Source organism: Candoia aspera, chromosome 13, assembly GCF_035149785.1.
Source record: "Candoia aspera isolate rCanAsp1 chromosome 13, rCanAsp1.hap2, whole genome shotgun sequence".
Classification (NCBI taxonomy): Eukaryota; Metazoa; Chordata; class Lepidosauria; order Squamata; family Boidae; genus Candoia; species Candoia aspera.
Genome location: NC_086165.1, coordinates 3,758,722 through 3,777,735, shown reverse-complemented (window position 1 = coordinate 3,777,735; position 19,014 = coordinate 3,758,722). Strand labels below are relative to the sequence as shown.

At 47.6% G+C, this 19,014-nt stretch overlaps 1 protein-coding gene across 1 annotated transcript in view; it reads left to right on the top strand.

Moving 5' to 3' along the window:
* The first annotated feature begins 1,728 nt into the window (after positions 1-1,728).
* The window catches only part of SIN3A (SIN3 transcription regulator family member A), a 36,241-nt gene continuing 18,955 nt past the window's right edge, over positions 1,729-19,014 (top strand). Inside the window, exons 1-10 of the mRNA XM_063314463.1 lie at positions 1,729-2,004; positions 9,338-9,559; positions 10,016-10,192; positions 13,235-13,341; positions 14,390-14,672; positions 15,043-15,291; positions 15,760-15,912; positions 16,770-16,928; positions 17,633-17,716; positions 18,589-18,707. Of these exons, the coding sequence (XP_063170533.1) occupies positions 9,371-9,559; positions 10,016-10,192; positions 13,235-13,341; positions 14,390-14,672; positions 15,043-15,291; positions 15,760-15,912; positions 16,770-16,928; positions 17,633-17,716; positions 18,589-18,707 (1,520 nt within the window). The 5' untranslated portion in view covers positions 1,729-2,004; positions 9,338-9,370. The remainder of the gene's footprint in view (positions 2,005-9,337; positions 9,560-10,015; positions 10,193-13,234; positions 13,342-14,389; positions 14,673-15,042; positions 15,292-15,759; positions 15,913-16,769; positions 16,929-17,632; positions 17,717-18,588; positions 18,708-19,014) is intronic.

The window sequence follows — 19,014 nt, the reverse complement described above, 5'->3', positions numbered from 1 at the left end:
TAAGATATACCTGGCTGCCTTGGGGTTCAGTAGATCATGCAAACACACACCAAGTGTTGCCTTGTAAAATGCAGCTCTTCGGTGGACAGCAGGTGGCTTTCTTACACTTGACTCCGTTTTTTAATCTGGCTGTCTCCACTTTTCTATCCTGTCCAGTCAACCCACTTTCCAGGAACTCTTAAGCCTGTTCAGTCTTCCTATTTAAGGAGAGGGCTCTTCCTCTCTCTCTAGCTGAAATATATTTGTGACTTGGTGGTTGAGTAAATATCCACACTTGGAAGATGAGTCTGCTGTAACAATTATATAGCTTCTCTTTGTATGCTGCGGTATTTATGCCCAGCGCAAGCAAAGGATTCCAGAGGAAGCCGTCCTGGGAATCTGCAAAATTCCCTTTGCAAACCAGGCCTCTGGCTTTAAGTACCCACGTTAAAAGTGGGCACTTAAAAGTAAATAATCACCTGGAAATACAAGCTCACTCAAGTTTTTGCAGACTGCATGGTAAAGGGCCCATTTTGCGAGAATGCTTTAATCATATAATTCTCCATTAATTTTTTTAATGAAGTTCTCGCATGCAGTTTGCATAATACCTACTTCGGGCTAGGAACATCTTACTTTTCGGCGTTCAAGCAAACCGTCCACGCAAAAGCTACCTTATCTAAAAAAAAAACCATGGGGGGGGGGTTGTTAGGCTCCAGAAGGAGAAATGGGGGGCTGTGAGGCTGTTCGCAGCCCAATGCAAGTGCCACGTTCGGTCTTCGCCGCAGCGCAACCCGTTCCTTGGAGGGCAGAGCCGGTTTCAAACCGGCGTCCTGCTAACTCGGCCAGGCGACCGTCTTTTGCAGAACCGTCCTGGTCCGACGCTTTGACCACGGCACGGCTTCGGGAATTGGTGCCCGGCGCTCGCAAAGCGCGCCAGGAGACCTGTTGCCTCCGCCCCAAGAGCGGGCGGCCTCGCGTCCCTGTGATCAGACTTCCGGGAAGGGGAGAGGTCGGGCTGCGCGGGTTTCCCGTGTCGGGCTTAAGCTGGGGCGGCGGGGGGCGGCGGCTGCAGTTGCAGCACCAGCTAAGAAATGCTAAGGAATGTGTTTTTTTGCTTTGCAGCCGCCTATGAAAAAGCGGCCGGGTGCGCTTGGCGTTGCACGCCTGGGCCGGGAGTTGTGATCCCGGTGCTTTGCTTCTTCCCCCCCGGCCCCCCCACAGCGTGGTTGCACGGGGCGGGTAGCCTTTCCGCGCTTGCACGCCAGCCACGCCGCCCGGGCGCTGCGCGGGTTTGCAAGGGCAGCGCCGATGTAAACATTCCACAATGGGGCTCCCCGGAGAAGGGGCGGGGCCTCCCGCCAGCCAGGGGGGCGGGACAGGCCAAGAGCGTAGGGGGGCGGAGCCGGCTCTTTCCTCGCCCGCTCTCTGTAAATCCCACCCTTCGCCTGACTGGCAGCCCCTCTCGTCCAAGGGGGAGCGGAGCCTGCGGCACGCCGGCCAATGAGCGCAGTGCGGGGCGGGCCCTCCGCGTCCCATACGGACATTTTCGAAGCTGCTCTCCTCCCCCTTTTCTACACTCCCCCTCCCTCTCCCAACCCGCCTTTGGCATCCCCTTCCTGGGAGCTGACAGCCAATCGGGGCGGCGGAAGGCAGGCTGCGCGGCGCGGCTATTGGTGGGGGCGCCGGAGCGGCAGCCGGGCCGCCCAGTCGCCGCGCGGGAGGCCTCCCCGGAGCAGGGGAGGGGCGGGATTTCGCAGGGAACAGAGAAGCGGGCAGCGCTCGGCGGCGGCCGTCCGGAGACGGTTGGTCTGTGGCCGCGGCCCCTCTTCCCTCTACCCCGATCCCCTCACGGGAGCCCGAGGCCTGCCTCGCCCCCGACCCGCCCGCGGAGGCCCGGCCCGACCTTCTGCTCCTTCCTCAGCGCGCGGATCCGGCGCCCGGAGGAGAAAGACGGCAGCCGCGGACGAGGCTTCGCCGCGCCGGCTCTGAGGCGAGGCGCGCACCGGCGGCCGCGGCGGCACGCAGGTGAGGCGAGGCGAGGGCGGACGGGCGGGCGAGCGCGCGCGCGGGGGGGAGGAGGGAGGGGGCAGCTCGCGCGGCGTGACGAGAGCCGAGTCGGCGGGGGGCGCGCGCGGGGAGAGGGCGGGGCCTGGAGGCGTGTGGCGCGCGCGCTCGAGCGTGCAGGGGGCGGGGCGGCCGCCGCGCCGCCAATCGCGGCGCCGAAGGCTCCCGAGGCCCGCCCCTTCCCCCCTGGCCGGCCGCCGCAGGCGGCAGCGCCGCCCCCGCTCTCCCCACAGGCTCCGCCCCCTTCCCCTGGCCCGCCGCGGGGACGGGGCGCCGCGGGGCTCCTCCCCCTCCGGTGGCTTCCGCCTCGGCCAGGCGGAGGCTCCTCCCCCGGGGCGGGGCGGGGCGGGGCCGAGCCGGTCTCTGGGCGGCGGGCGAGCTCCCCCGGCCCCATAATCCGCAGTCCAGCGCGGGCAGTGGCTGCTTCTCCCGGCGGGGTCGGCCAGCAGCGCCGGAATGCTGCAGCCCCCCCCCCCGCGGTCTCTGGGACGTATGGGGAATTCTGGGAGTTGAAGTCCACTGTCTTCAAGTTGCCAAGGTTGAGAAACACTGCAGTCTAATCCCATCCTCTAACCAGTGCAGGAATCTGCTCGTACTGCGTGCTTGATTGATGGTCGTCCAACCTCTGGATAGGCTCCATTGGTCTCCTAATGTTTTTCTTTAGCTTATTTCTTTCCATTTTTCCTTTGGTAGCTCTATTTTATATGCTACTCTTCAGTTCAGGTGTCCCACACAGGGGCACATCATGGGGAGAGAGAGGGAGGATGAATGTCTGATTTTCTAATACGATCACCGAATTGCAAGCATCTGTTGGTGGGAAATGTAGCCTCCCTGTGCCTGCTGGAGAAATCTTTCAGGACGTGGTGGCAACCCAGACACTCCGGCTTAGTTGAGTGTGTTGGGGACACACTTGTGAGACCTTAGTAGACCTTTGCATATCTGCTCCTTGCCGTTTAGCCAGTTGCTTTGAATCTTGTTTCAGTCACTTGCCTCTCTGCTGAGCTTCCTGTCCTCATATGCTCCATATCTCAGCACCAACAGGCAGTCCTCGGCCAGACACCAGGGTGTGCTAAAATGGGATTTGCTTCTATTAAGTCTCCTCTTGAGTGTGCTTTAAATGGAATGATTCAGTGTGCAGTCTTTGAGACAGGCCGTTTAAATATAATAGTGTTAGTGGAATGAAATCTTGAGGGCAGGCTGCTGGCAGGCCTCTTCCTCTTGTTTATTTCCCAGTTTAGGAATGCAAAGCTTAATTAACCCAGTGGTCAGAAATAGGCAGCTTGGTGTGAATGCGTGAGCACCTAATATTTCTCTCGATTACAAGATTGTTTTTTAACTGGGCTAATTTTTTATTTGAAAAATCTGAGGTTTTTTCAAATTTTATTCTGTATTGCTAGATAAAAGTGCAGGAACCATTTTCAAAGTCCTGTGTAATGTTGTTAAGGTACCTTTAGGTTAGGTTTGCTATCATGATGCAAGCAAAACTACCGAAAATGCAGTAGTATAAATAATTCACTTGGGCTAAAGTTTCATTTCATTTCATTTGTTTTGTTTTGTTTTTTTGCTGCTTGCATACCAAGCTAAAATGGCTTGGAGTGTCTGACATACTGTTGGGTTTACATAAGTATCATGTTAAGCCCTGCTTTGTTAAGTCATCTATATGTGCACATCTTGAACTAAAACACAAACTAGGTTTTATAAGCCAAAGTAGCTGTGCTTGCATAACGCACTAAGCCAAACATAAGCCGTGTTTTAGATGCAAGTCTGTATTGATTTAGGGGCATACAGATAAAACAAACAAACAAAGTGGCTGGCATCCTAAGGGCTATTCAATTTCAAACTCAAAGCTCACGGAGCCATACTTAGATGTAACTTGCATTCCGATCAGTAGGATACACTTCTGGCAAGCCTATTGAAGATTACAGGTATTGAGGCGTTGAATGGAAGCTTCTTATATTTTGAAAGAAAAGTTACGCACGTCTGAATTCCCAATTTTTATTGGATTATTTTCTACCCATTCCAAAGCATCATAGAATGTACGCATCTGGTATCAGGTCCACTGCTGCTTCAGCGAGCTTTCCAACCAGTCAAATGCTGCAGCAGTAAGATTAGTCCGTGCGTTTATTAACAACCTATTTTAGGGATTGATGTCATAAACCGGCTTTTCCCAACCTGTTGCATCCCAGATGTTTTGGATGAATCTATATATTGAACTGATGAACAGCAAGCTGGCTGGGGAATTCTGGGAGTCGAAGTCCACACATCTTAAGGTTGCTAAGGTTGAAAAACACTGATCTAGGTGATGCCAAAGTGAGAAAAACTCTCATAGTCACATAAAGTTGTGGCCCTGATATAATCACGTTTCTAAAATGTGGTAATAGATACGTCTTAAATCGCTTGATACCTGCCGTATGGTGTTATAGGAAAACTGTATGGGGATGTTCTGAGCTGACAGGCCACAGCCTCTTGATATCTAGATTAGCTCGTTATTGTGAGCAGCGTCAGTGAAATAATATCTGTACAAAAAACATTTGTGCAAAGTGCAGAAGCAGACAGAGATACTTGCTTCAAATACAGAATAGCTGGTTCTGTATCTATAGGTGTGAATATGTACAGTTGCTATCATTGGGTAGAAATGTACTTAATAAGTTCCTCTGAAAAGAAAAAATTCTTAGGGAAAAGCTGTATTCCATAACGGCAGCGGTTGAAGTGTGTTCCGTAAAACATCAGGACTCTCTTTACCTTGCCGTATTCAGAACAAATGCAACAGGTAGAGTAGCCCATGATGAATACGCCGTTTTCAGCTCCTGAACTGTGAGTAAATATTTATTGAGAAAGTTCCATTTGCAGACAGGTATTCTCCACGTGTTAATTTTATCTAAGCACCCCCTCGGTATTTGATTAAGAGCATCTCTCCCGAAGGCCAAGCCCCTTGCTCACCCAACAAAAGTTATCTGTGTTTACTCAGCAGTAGATCAAGTGGAGCTTGCGAGGACTGCTGTCCCTACGTCAGCGTGGGTTAGTTGGCATCCTTTCTTGAAACGCTGCTGCAGTTTGGGAGGAAATCTGCATTCAGGATTCCGTGGTCACTGTCAAGGCCGGAAGAATTTTCCAGGGCCTGCGTGCCTCACCCTTTTCCAGAGATTTCGAGGTGACCGTATTAGCCCTTTTCATCTGTTTCTTGAGGCAGTTTGGGAAGAGAGGAGGCCCTTGCGGCCTGGCAAACTCAAAAGTGTAAATCTTGCCTTCAAGGCTCAGTGGCGACAGCAGGGCCCAAGTCAGCAACCCACAGATCTCTTCTGCTGTCTCCTGTCCTCCAGGTCTCACCCCTCTCCGTCTTGGTGTGCCCGTGTGCTAAAAGTCTCTCTCTCCCCACATCCTGTGGAGTGACAGTGTCACAATGTTGTTCTGAATATCGTAGGGAAAGGGATTCTTTAAAAAGCTAAAATTGCATTTGGTGCCAGCCGCTCACGATCCATAGAAAGGACACAGTGTAGTCGTCTTTCCGTTGGGCTTTAAGGACGGTGAGAGGCAACAAGTCAACTTGCTGTTCTTGCCTGCCCCGTTGCAAAGCGAGGGAGCGACCTGCTGTTTCCCCCCTGGAGCTCCTGGCGAAACAGGCTCTCTGCTGCTGTTTAGGAAGAGCAGACAATTTGGAGGCCATCCCAGCCAGGAAAAAGGCTCGTTTTAGCTCAGGCTACTGAATCCGCTACATGCGCTGGAGCATTGGAGAGAAAGGAGTTGCTTGCTAAAGGAGATTCTTCCTCCGAGGAGCACCAGTCCCCTGCCACCAGCTTAGAGCCACAGGCGAATAGGCTGAGGGAACAAGGCTTTCCCCAAGGTCTCCCAGTGAGTTTCGTGACTGCAAAGGTTGGATCTGGATCGCCTATCCCGGCAGTCCTCGTTATGCAGGCTCTGCATCAAGGGTTTCTCTCCTGCACATTTTCTGGTGGAGGGGAGGGCTCTCTGGCATCAAGTTCATCCGCCACAGTGTTTTTCAACCTCGGCAGCTTTAAGATGCGTGGACTGCGACTTCCAGAATTCCCCGGCCAGCACGAATCTGCAAATCCGTGGCCAAAGTGTTCTTGCTGTCAGTGGCGGCGTCGGTGGAATCCTGGTTATCCTGCTCGTCTCTTGCAAGTCAGAAGCGCCTACCTTTGATGCTGTTAAGTCCTAAAATCTGGACCAGCCGCAGAGGCTGATCCACATCAGGCTTCATCCAGGACTGTCCCTTAAGGACGTTCTAACCTTCGGAACGTAAGACATGCTGAAACTGGCATGGGCAGCCAGCTTTTCTGAATAGGCTTCCTGTCTTGATCGTTGTGCTGGTTTAATCCAGCAATGGAAAGCTTTAACAGCTGTGAAGCTGGAACCCAAAATACCCTTACTTTCCCCCCCCCCCCAGACAGATTGGAAGATATTCGTAGCCTTTCTTTTTCTGTTCAGTTCTTGCACAATGTTCTTTCCGAGTAATAATTTCAGATCTGATTATTAAAATCCCTTCCTCTTCCGTTCCTCCAGTGAAGGCACAAAAGACTAAAAGACCTTCTAGGGGAATACTAACTGCAGGTACTAACTGCTGATTATACATTCCTTCTCTGTGCAGAGTTTGACCTGAGTTGTATTGAAAACAGAGTAGGTGATGCTTCTTTTTGTTCCATGCTTTCATTTGTCCTTAATGTTTCGATCTACCAAGTGGTGGAAAGGTAGTGTATCCTTTCACACACCATGCTGGGTTGTGTGTGTGCGTATTTGCAGTTTCAATAAATATACGTTACAAGCTTGGAATGTAGGGGTAGGGGTCCTTCTGGTACCAGTATCATTTGTTTCCCCCCTACCAGTGAATCTCCCAGGACCATCCTTTGGTATTTCTTCAGATATATTTTCACTGATTAATTTTCACGTACTCAGCGGCTCATTGAGCATGTTCAATTACTGCAATGAAATGGTTGTACATTTGTATAATTCATCTGCACTGCAGGCAGAAAGACAAGGCACAGTCCACATAGGAGGAATAATGTGTTACTCTAAATGCCTTCGTTTTAGGTACCAAAGAATAGGAGTAAGTAACGTCAGTAAATCTTAAACTGGATCGTATTTCATTTGACTCAGAGCTGTGGACTTCAGGTTTAAGCCTGAGTGGGAGTATATTAATTAGGCTGAAGTATCCTTTCTCTTCTTACAAATAGAAACTGGTACTAATCAAAGGCAGATGTTGGCTTAAGCGTGCACAGATTTGATTTGAGGGCATGAAGGATGAAGGAAGAAAATTCACATTTTATCTATTGGTATTCTGGCAAGCAAGTTTATGGAGGCCAGAGGGACGGTGGTAAGACCTGTTTTAAAATGCTGGTTTCAGATGGATTTTGCTCACATTCTGGAAGAGAAAAGAGTTTATAATTCTTTAGGATGGCATCTGTTCCAGCAGCGCTCTGCCTAATTCCGTGGGCAGTTCAGTAGCATCTGCTTCAAGGCATGTGGAAGGTGTGTATATTTGCGCATGTCTTTGTGAGCAACACATGGGAAGATATTTACTATGCTTCTGTGCTGCTGAATCTAAGTGACTCATTCATGGAGCCGTGATGCCAGTAAAGCTTACAATACATGCTTTAAATGCAATTAGTGCTCTCTTCTGACAGGTTTCGGAATTAATATGCCAAGTGAAGATTGTTGTTGTTTATTCGTTCAGTCGCTTCCGACTCTTCGTGACTTCGTGGACCAGCCCACGCCAGAGCTTCCTGTCGGTCATCAACACCCCCAGCTCCCCCAGGGACGAGTCCCTCACCTCTAGAGTATCAAAGATAGGGAGATCACGATTTATTTAAAAAGTGAAGATTATGCATTACTTAAATCACTTCTATTTAGCCTCCTAAGCCACATGGATGCTTAGATCCTGCAGATTATGATCAAGCTTTTTTTTTTTAAAAAAAATTGGGATCCAGAGTACGGAGCAGAAATACACTGGATATGCAGACTGTCTTTTCATACCCGTTGGGCTTTTGGTTTAAAGAACCCTACATTGTACTCTTCTTGACATTCTTCTATTAAATAATGTTTGGATTAAACCTCCATCTATTGAAAGGGCTCAGATTCATATCCTTACTGTTGAAAAGACAGAGGATGTGAGCTTGCTGGTGCTGCTGAAAGGCTGAAGTAAGTTTTAAAGAAAGAAAAGATGAATTGGGTTAAATCAGAGGCTTGCAGACACTAGTAGAAAAACATTAGACCTCCCACAAAAGAGCAAAGATAAAGTATCCCTCTGTTTCAGGGACACACCCAGGTAGTTTTCTAGGCAACAGTGCAGAAGGGGTCTGGTGCGGTCCACTTCCAGGATGCTGGCAGCCCAGGATAACCTGCTACCCCATCACCTCCTGGTGGTCTCTCAACAAGTACTAACCAGTCCAACCTCCTCTTTTCTTTTTTCTTTTTTTAAGTGCAGCCATGGCCGGCTTCGTGCTGCCACCTGCTACAGTGCCATGGGAACATACAATTTTCTCTTTTCTCTTTCTCCTTTGCAGTCCCTAAGATAAGTTACAAAACAAACCCCTGATAAGATCAGACTGATGTGCACTTTTCAAAGCGCAGGCTGTGAAGCGCAAGGCACTTCTGCTTCAGCGGGGAGTTTTCAGTGAGCCCTCTTTGCGCTTGGGCAGCGACAAAACCTGCCTGTCTTAGGAGGCGGGCTGCTCGGTGTGGTGAGGCGTACAGAATTCTCCTGTTGAGCTGTAATATTGCTTATAATCCTCCAGTTCTGGGGGTCTAAACTGCAGAAGTGTTGAAGTTGTAGTCCAAATGAATAGCCTGGGAGTTTCCTCGACGGCCTGCCTTGACGTTACAAGACCGCTCAGATCATTAAGGTTTGGGAGGTGATGGCTGATTGTCTCCGGGGTTTCTCAACCAGGGTTCCTTGGCACCCTCAGGTTCCGCGAGAGGTCCCGAGGGGTTCCCTGGGAGATCACGATTTATTTAAAAAATTGTTTCAAATTCGAGCAACTTCACATTAACTTTATTTTTAGTTTAAGGACACTGTGAATGCATATAGACAGGCCTACCCATGAAACAAATACAGTCGTTTTTTTCAGTACCGTCATAAGTCCGAACCGTCACTACACAAATGGTTGTTAAGTGAGGACTACCTATATAATAATGTAACTTCTGGCCGATATTGGGGCCTGAATGTGCAGGGGTTCCCCGAGGCCTGGAAAACATTCCAAGGGTTCCTCCAGGGTCAGAAGGTGGAGCAAGGCTGATGGTCTCTGTTCACTCCTCCCTCCCTCCCTCCCTCTCTCAACAGGTTTCGTAGCACCTTCCTGAGCATGAATTCAGCATGAAGCGGCGAGTGGAGGAACAGGAGTCACCCGTGTACGCGTCACAGCAGAGGCGTATTGCCAGCACTGCCGAACCCTTCCAGCACCAGCATCGCGTGCTTGCTCCAGCCCCCCCTGTATATGAGTCTGTTTCGGAGACCATGCAGTCTGCGACTGGGATCCAGTACTCCGTCACTCCCAGCTACCAGGTAGAGACGCTTCCCGCCCCCTTCCAAAGAGCGGGAGCAGCCCACGTGCTCCTGGGAGAAGGAGCCGCCCAACAGCCAAGGTTGGGTTCGCTCCTCCGCCTTGGAGAAATGATATTCTCGCCCTCCTAGTTGGGAGCGGACACCGTTTTGATACGCCATGCTTATTGGCACAGTTCCCTGGATTAGTGCGCGGTGGCCGTAGCAAGGATGCGTGTGGCAGTGTAAAAGAGCCTTGAGCTTCTGACCCACAGAAGCTGAGAGAAGACTTTCTAACATCCTCAAGATAATACTTGATAACAAAGTTGTAGGTTGGACTGTTAGGCAGTTCCACTCATACCATCACCCAGGTTTCTTTTTCCCCACAGCCGTGAAAGAAGGCTTTCATGCACCTGCTTGAACATGGGCAGGATCCTGCTGATCCTAACCTGTCTGGCTTGTCTTGCCTTGCCTCCCCAGGTGTCAACCGTACCACAGAGCTCCAACAGCCACGGGCCCACTTTAGCCACCGTCCATAGTGGGCATCACCACCCCACCCCTGTTCAGCCTCATGGGAGCCAAGTGGTGCAGAGCCACGCTCACCCAACTCCACCAGCAGCACCAGTCCAGGGGCAGCAGCAGTTCCAGAGGCTGAAGGTAAGTCTAGAGCAGGGTTTCTCAACCAGGGTTCCGTGGAGCCCTCCGTTTCCACAAGAGGTCACTAGGGGTTCCCTGGGAGAACATGATTTATTTTTAAAATTATTTCAGATTCCGGCAACTTCACGTTAAAGAGCTAAGTTTCCTTCTTTTTTTTCAGTTTAACAACACTGTTCAGGCATATATCCAGGCCTACCCATGAAACGAATACAGTCGTTTTTTTCAGTACTGTCATAAGTCCGAACCATCACTACACGAATGGTTGTTAAGTGAGGACTACCTGTATGATAATTTTGTAACTTCTGGCCGATATTGGAGCCTGAATGTGCAGGGGTTCCCCAAGGCCTGAAAAATATTTCAAGGGTTTCTCCAGGTTCAAAAGGTTGAGAAAGGCTGGTCTAGTAGGACAGGAGTGGCTCCTTTGAATAGTAAGCTGTGTCTTGTAGGCTCAAGGGAACTTGCTCTCTCTATTTCCCTTCTCTTTCAGCTGACTTGATGTAGTTTCTTTAGCGCTCTTTCGTCATATTCCTTCCAACAGGGTTTCCAGAATTCAGCAGGGACATCTTAGTCTTATCTCATAAAGGGCTTGCCGGCAAATTTGCAATAAGGTCAAGTTCTGCCCCATCTCCTGCGGCAGGATTGCTCTCCTTTACTTTTAGCTGAAGTAAATAACTGAGCTAGGATGCCTGCTGCGGGTTGTGATAGATTTTATACAAAGCTGATTTTGTAAACCGTTTGATAAAACCTGAGAGCTGGGGTTCATTCAGGATTTGCTGCTTGCTTTAAGCGTTGTCAGAACTGGGCGTCTGGGCCGAGCTGGCAGTCCTAAAGGCATTTCACCATCGAGCTGATCAAGACCTTGTCTTTCTCTCACACTCTGCAACTACAGCAGGGAACGTTTTATTCCTTTCGTCTCCTGCTCAATTTGTAGACAGGCCCAGGAACCCTTGGCAAGTTTAACCTTGCCATCGTTTGCAGCAACAGTGGGAAGAGGCTCATACTGTAAAGTGTCCAAACTAGGCTGTAAATAAAAATCAGTGGCTTTGCGCATGTTTATTCAGGTGTGTTTTGCTATCTGGTGATCATCCCTTTTGTTCACATTCATACTGTTTGTGCTTTTATCGATCGGCTTGATTTATACAGCCACCCTTCTTGCGAAGCATCCCTTTTATGTATCCTTACATCTTTGGGTTTACTTGTTGGTTTATTTGTTTATGCGGTCCACTTTCGGACACTGTCCTCTTAATGCTTTCACGTGGGAAAATGAGCGACAGATCAGTGTTAATTCTCTCCTCTCCCTCTTCCATCCTCCATTGTGTAGAAAATGAAATTGCTACTTTGTGGTTACTAAGAGCTTTGGAAGAGCTTGTGCTGAGTTGTATTTAAGGCAACTTAACATTTAATCATCTTCCTGAAGGCATTGTGCTGAGTGGTGCAAAAGCGTAAAGCGATCATAATTACCGATAGACCCGAGTTGAGATTAACCCCCTCAGTTTAGACTTTTTTACTGCTCAAGATAACTTCCCAGCAAATTTTAAGAAAAGCAGTTGAACTTCTATAGGATCAGTAAGATTGGCTTGGTTAATAAAAAGAAAATCTTACCGATCCTATGGAAGTTCAGTTGCTTTTTTCTTAAGATTTGTTGGGACGTTGTTGGCTCATAAATGTTATTAGTTTAGTTTTGACCATTTAAATAAGGTTAACTTCTATCAGTAATTTATCACTGATATCTCAGTTAAGTTTACTCTTACTTTAATATTTTTATTATCTTCAGGATTGCACTTATGCCTTTTATTGTATTTATGCATCTTTTTAATCTTTTTGTATTGGTTTTTTTATTTTGGGGTGTGTTTTGTAATTTCTGTTACGAAGGTGTATTAATCACTGGTCAATGGCCATAATAAATTGATTGATTGATAATAGAATACCTCAACTGATCTCTGTGGCTAGCAATAGGATGTGTGGGTATTGTAGATGCAGACCTATTTACATTTTAATTGCACAAAAGTGGTTAGTGGAACAAAGGTTTTTGCAGAGTAATACTAATGTCACTATGTTTTTGAAGCACAGTTGTCAAAGATCCCTAAATAGTTGTGTGAGTGTTCTGTAGAGAGCTGTGAAAATCTAAGGCATATTATTGCTAGAAATGTGGCTGTGTGTATATGTGTGCTCTTCACCTTTGACTTCTCCCCCCCCCCTATTTTTGTGTTTATTGGAGAGGAGGAATTAGGAACATTTTGAGTGTTGTTACTATTTATTTAGCTATTTATAAACCACTCCACATTTTTCAAAATAATGGGTTTTCCCAGGGTAGCCTATAGAGGGCAGTTCAGCTGAAAATTTGATTTCCACTTCAGCATCCAAGCTGAAATATGAGTGTGATGCTTAAACATGCTGTTTCCTGGCATAGAATAATATTAGAGTTCAGCCTTAGTTCAACTCTAGTCCTTTGTTCAGTCTTAAGAGTTGAACCCTATAAACCTGGGGAAAATATTGTGAAACGCCCAAATACCAAGATGGAAACGCAAAAGTAGCTGTATAGCTTGTCCAAAATGCAGCCTAATAGACCAGTCTGGAATGGATAGGCGCTGGGGGAATAAAGGCGGTGATCCAGTTGACTATTCTCAAGTTCAGCAGCCTGCCTGCTAAGGTGCATCGGAGCCAGGCCACGTGGTCCATCGGAGTTGAACTTCCCTCATGGAAGCCAGCTCGTCCAATGCTTCATGCCAAGGGAGGCCCCCTTATCTTCCTACAATGTGCAACTTTCCTAGAAGAAAACAAGAAGAAAGACCGGCAGGAAACAGGGACTGAAAGGGCAGTCTGCCTGTCCTGCTTCTTTGCCGGGGTCTGTAGGATGCCCATCGTGTCCGCTGTGCCTGAGAAAGGGTAGCGCAGGAGCACTCTGGAGAAAAATAAACTGACCAGGATCAAAATGTCTTGCTTGCTGATTGTATCTCGGGGCATTGTGGGGTTCACCTGAAAGCGTGGCGATGACATGTTGCTGGAAAGGAATGTTCTTAACTCAGCTTATTTTGGCTGCAGGTAGAAGATGCCCTTTCCTACCTTGACCAGGTGAAGCTGCAGTTCGGTAGCCAGCCTCAAGTCTACAATGATTTCTTGGACATAATGAAGGAGTTCAAATCTCAAAGGTATAAGAGATGGCTGCTTGTTTTATTTTTATTTTCCTTCCTTTGAATGCAAATCATCCCTCCCTCCTCCTCCTCCTCCTCCTCCTTTTCTTTTTTGCCCTTCCCCGTTTTGCATCCAAGTTCTCCCAGTAGCTCAGCTTTCCATTTCAAAAGAAAGCTGAAAAGGCCCAAGAAAACTCTGCTTGCCAAAGTCAAAATCTGCTTATAATTGTGTGTTAACACAGGTTCTAAAGCATAGTCTGAAAGACAGCTAAGTGATTAGTGCCTTGCTAGAATTAGAATTGCAGACATAGTGAGCGAAACTTATAGATGCAGCTCCCAGAGAGCTGTGAGGAAGCTTTCGGTAAGTCGAAATGTTCTTGTTTTCTACGGTTTTCTTATTTTTGTACTTGCTTCTTCTCCTCTTTCTCCTCTATTTGAGACCAGTTAGCTCATCTGCTTGGATAGCCTACAGCGGGACATGTTGTAGCAGTTTTATGAAAAAGCATTACTGTTGTATCAACATTATTTGGATAAAGAGATTGCTCTGAACTGTGTGTGACCCATTCCCAAACAGCAGATACTAAAGATTCTAAGAAGGAATTCTTGGAACACACACTGTAAACTACTTTGGAGCGGTCAAAGTTTTATACTTCTGTACAGATTTTTTGTTGGAAGTCACAGGGAAGGGTTAGAGATTTGGGTATCGAGCTTAACAGTAACGTAGCTTAGCTACACTCCAGGATTTGGCTTGGTAGTTTGATGTGAACCCAACCATTACTGCTTGTTCAACACACAGTAGTGAAAATAGACTGCAATGTAGCCTAATACATAAAACTCAACCAATCACGCTATATTCTACATTTTGTCACAAAATACTAAGGTCTGTATAGGTTTTTATACGTTTATTTTCCTCAGCAGCATACTGTTGAGAATCTAGTGGGTTTTGTTTTGTGTTTGTGGCCATAAGGGATGCGTCTTAACACAACATGCCTTTATGCGTGTTGGAATCTGTGGTAGGCCTCTGATGTCTTTTTTTTCCTTTCGCTTTTGCCGGCTCGCTGTGCAGCATTGACACTCCAGGAGTGATCAGCCGTGTCTCTCAGCTGTTCAAAGGCCACCCAGATTTGATCATGGGTTTCAACACCTTCCTGCCTCCTGGGTACAAAATTGAAGTCCAGACCAACGACATGGTGAATGTAACAACCCCAGGGCAGGTCCACCAAATCCCAGCCCACGGCCTTCAGCCCCAGCCCCAGCCCCAGCCCCAGCACCCATCTCAGCCGTCAGCACAGTCTGCTCCCACACCAGCACAGCCTGCACCACAGCCACCACCTGCCAAGATCAGCAAGGTAAGGGCAAGTTAAACAGGCAGGCATTGCTTAGAAACAGGAAAGCGTGGGGCTTGAGTGTGACGGATTCTGGGCCCTGGAGGTCCTCTTGAAGGACAAGCGAAGCGCTGGAGGTCCTCTTGAAGGACAAGCGAAGCGCTGGTGGTCCTCTTGAAGGACAACTGAAGGTGATAGGAAGTGCTGTTAAGGATGGAATTTCCTACCTTGCTGGAAATTATAGATTTTTGAGTAAATATCTCAGGACAGGACCTCCTCTGTTGGATGGAGAAGAGCAGTCCTGCTCTGGGCAGGTAGTGTCTTTCCTAATCATTTATAATAGCCTGTCCCTCTGGGCTGAAGCCATCATAATACGTTTGCTCTGCTTTTTCAGCCCTCCCAGCTACAGACACATACACCCACCAGCCAGCAAACTCCTCCGATCCCCTACGCATCCCCTCGCTCTCCACCGGTGCAGCCCCACACGCCTGTGACAATCTCTCTCGGAACGACACCGTCTCTCCAGAACAATCAGCCGGTTGAGTTTAATCACGCCATCAACTATGTCAACAAGATCAAGAATCGTTTTCAAGGACAGCCGGACATTTATAAGGCTTTTCTGGAGATCCTCCACACATATCAGGTGAGTAAGCCAGCTGTTCATTTTAAGGCTGCTCTGAATTTGGCAGCTGAGCAGAAGAAGGATATTTGGCAAAGCAGAAGGAATCTTGTTAATAGGCGGTGGGACGGACGGTTATCCTTGCTAGCGCAGTTGGTTGGAATTTGCTTCTGTGGGTTTGCTGCAAGAATAAGACTTTTTCAGTAAGTTTGAAAAACTGGAATTGATGCAGGTGGACCTAGAGAGAGAGAGAGGATTTGCCACTCCGGGGTCTGGTACTTGGTGGCATCTTTGGGGCAAAGCAGAGACCACCTCCAGTGTCTTTTTCAGCGCATCCCTTGCTACTCTCCTGTTGAGATCTCCAGCTGGATGCCTTCTCTCTCTCTCTCTCTCTTTTTTTTTTAAGGCTCAAAAAGCAAAAACAGGTGAGTGGCAGCTTCTAAAAGTTCTAACTTTTTTTCTTCTTGAACCTTCTCCTCTGTCTCATAACAGAAAGAGCAGCGAAATGCCAAGGAAGCTGGTGGGAACTACACCCCAGCATTGACCGAACAGGAAGTCTATGCCCAGGTGGCACGCCTCTTTAAGAACCAGGAGGACTTGCTCTCTGAATTTGGGCAGTTCTTGCCAGATGCAAATAGTTCTGTTGTGAGTGACGTCCAATTTGACTGCTTGTTTACAGGGGATCTCTGTCGAGGTGTTGCTGTGTGCCCTGTTCTTTTTGATCCAGTATAACTTGCATGGTATTGAAATGGCTAAGGAGCCTTGGGGTATCGCTACATCAGAGCTGGTTGGGTAGATGGATTCCTTTCAAGCTTTTAAGACTCCTTTAAGAGTCTTTTCTGCCCGTATTTGTTTTTCTTAGGCCTATTTATAGTCCTCCTTTGGCTATGGAAGTGCTGGCAACCAGAGAATTATTACTAGTGTACAGGTAGTCCTCGACTTACGATCACAATTGGGACCAGAATTTCCATCATAAGTTGTTGCAATCGTAAGTCAGGTCACCACATGACTGGACCCAATTTTATGACCTTTTTTATGGCGGTTATCAAGCGGATCACTGCGGTCATTAAGCAAATCCAGCTTCCCCAACGGGCAATTTTTGCCGGAAAATGGCAAAAAACATCGCAAAATGCAATCACGTGACTGTGGGATGCTGCAACCGGTCATAAATGTGAGCTGGTTGCCAAGCGCCCATAATGTGATTGTGTGACTGCAGGGGGGTGCAACATTTTGCAATGCTCAGAAGTGCTTTGCAGGCCGTAAAGCACCCATTCCGAGGCTGTCGTATCTTTGGACCATTGTTAAACAAATGGTCATAGGTCGAGGACTGCCTGTACATATATATGAGGGCTGGGCAGAACATGAGCCCAGTATCAAAAGTCATTTTTATCTTAGAATGCATGCATTCATAGCCTCTTCCCTGACTAATTATGGTGAAGCATTTTTGCACATTCTTGTCCACGGCAACCATAATGGACTTGTCTGTGGTTCTTTCTAATCAGCTCTTGAGCAAGACCACTGCAGAGAAGGTGGAGTCAGTGAGAAATGATCACGGGGGCACCGTTAAGAAGCCCCAGCTTAACAGCAAGCAGCAAAGACCCAATCAAAATGGCTGTCAAATCCGGAGGCACGCCACCACAGGGGTAACCCCTCCAGTGAAGGTGAGACCTGGTGGCACTTCCATCAGAAGGCTAATATCGGTGGTAATTCTGTGGATCTTGTACAGTTCTTAGATATAAGCACGTACCGAATAAAAATGCTATACTACACCCTAATGTTCAATCCTGTCTTCCCCCAGCAGCAGCAGCAATAATAATAATAATAATAATAAATGCTTTAATTTTAGAAACTAGTTAATAACACCTAAGGGATCTTTAAATGCTATAAAAACAAGTATTTTCTATAGTGCCTTCACATTTTATTGATGTTACAGTTTTAAAAGCTTTAGTGGACTAGACTGCATTTCGTGAGGCACATCAGAAGCTTAATTTTGGGCAGCCTTCTAATAGTCCAGGCCTGTGCTGGAAGAGGGAATGGGTGGGCAGGAAGTTGTAACCCTGAGTCAGATGGGAATGGAATTGGTAATCTACAACAGCAGTTTCAAATTAGTTCCATGTTTAGGCTACCTGGACCAATAGTCTAATTTTGGGTTGATTGATTGATTGATTGCTTAATTATTCCATACTTCCTAAGGAAAAGCTGCAGAGCACTCCAACCCCTGTTGTTCCGATGTTACGTGCATCACTTAATTGACAAATGTTTGTCCTACCGAAGTGGTCGCTCAGCCAGTTTAAAATGTGTTGGGATAGATATCAGTTATCTATTCCCGTGTGTGTGTGTGTGTGTGTGTGTATTCTTTTTGCAGAAAAAACCAAAGCTCCTTAATTTGAAGGACCCATCCTTTGTAGAAGCTGGTAAACATGGAACGGAGTCTCTGTTCTTTGACAAGGTAAGAGAGCTGATAAGTCATGGCTTCAGACCTTTGATTTCCTATCTCCAGTCAGCTTTGTCGAGATCGATGTCACAGTTCTGTGCATAATTATCCCTCTCCCCCCACCTCAGCATCCTAGATTTGCAGATTTAAACAGGTTTTAGCTTCCGAAATATGTCTCTCTCTTGGCACGTACCTGTCCTTAGATCCAGATACTTGGCTTCTCTTTCACTGCCAGCATCGTACGAGTTGCACTTCATCGGTGCCTATTTTCCTCTTGCCTTTGTAGTGAACGGTGGCAGAGCTTGCTGTCCAATCCAGGCCAGCTCAGGAAAGGGTTTCACTCCCTTCCTTTTACGGAGTAGCATTCTGGGAAAGCGCAGGCTTGGGGCCACGTCTGTTCTGTCCGAGGGGGATTGGGGCAGGCCTTGGAGACCGAAGGATCCTGTGCAGAGAATGTCCCAGAGCTTTTGGGAGAGAGTTGGCTTTGCCCGCAACGGTTCATCTTGAGCTTTGTGGGCCGAGCAGATGAACTATGAAGTGAGTGAGGAAATCAATTTACCCCCAGCCTTATTCAGCATAACGATGCATATTCACAAGACAAAAGTTGAGTTTACGATTTGTTTGACATTTTTCAGCTGTTCGACAGCTGCTGCACGTAGGGGATTATCTGGGGACCACAAAGAGTTACAGTTTGGGTCAAGATGCATTTCAGCTATCCCTGGAATAAATATACCCATTTCCCAGCTCCACCTATGTAATGACTGTCAGTTGATGTTCTTGGAATTGTGCTAATGGGAGAGGATTGAATCGTTCCTTTGCAGGAGAGACTGGTCTTTTCTTTTCCAACTTCCTTGTGTTTCTTTTTCTCTTCCAATTCCACCGTCCAGGTCCGCAAGGCGTTGCGCAGCACGGAAGCCTACGAGAATTTCCTCCGCTGCCTGGTCATTTTTAATCAGGAGGTTATATCCAGAGCTGAGCTTGTACAACTCGTTTCTCCGTTTCTGGGGTAAGCAGGCTAAGTAACTGTTTCTTTAGTGTGCTCACTTGTGCGACAGGCAACATAGGTTGAAGCAGGGTTTCTCAAGCCTCAGGTTCCGCGAGAGGTCACTAGGGGTTCCCTGGGAGATTTATTTAAAAAATGATTTCAAATTCAGGCAACCTCACCTTAAAGAGGTAAGTTTCATTTTTAGTTGAAGAACACTGTTAGTGCATATATACAAACCTTCACATGAAACAAATGTAATACTTTTGTAACTTCTGGCCTCTATTGGAGCCTGAATGTGCAGGGGTTCCCCGAGGCCTGGAAAATATTT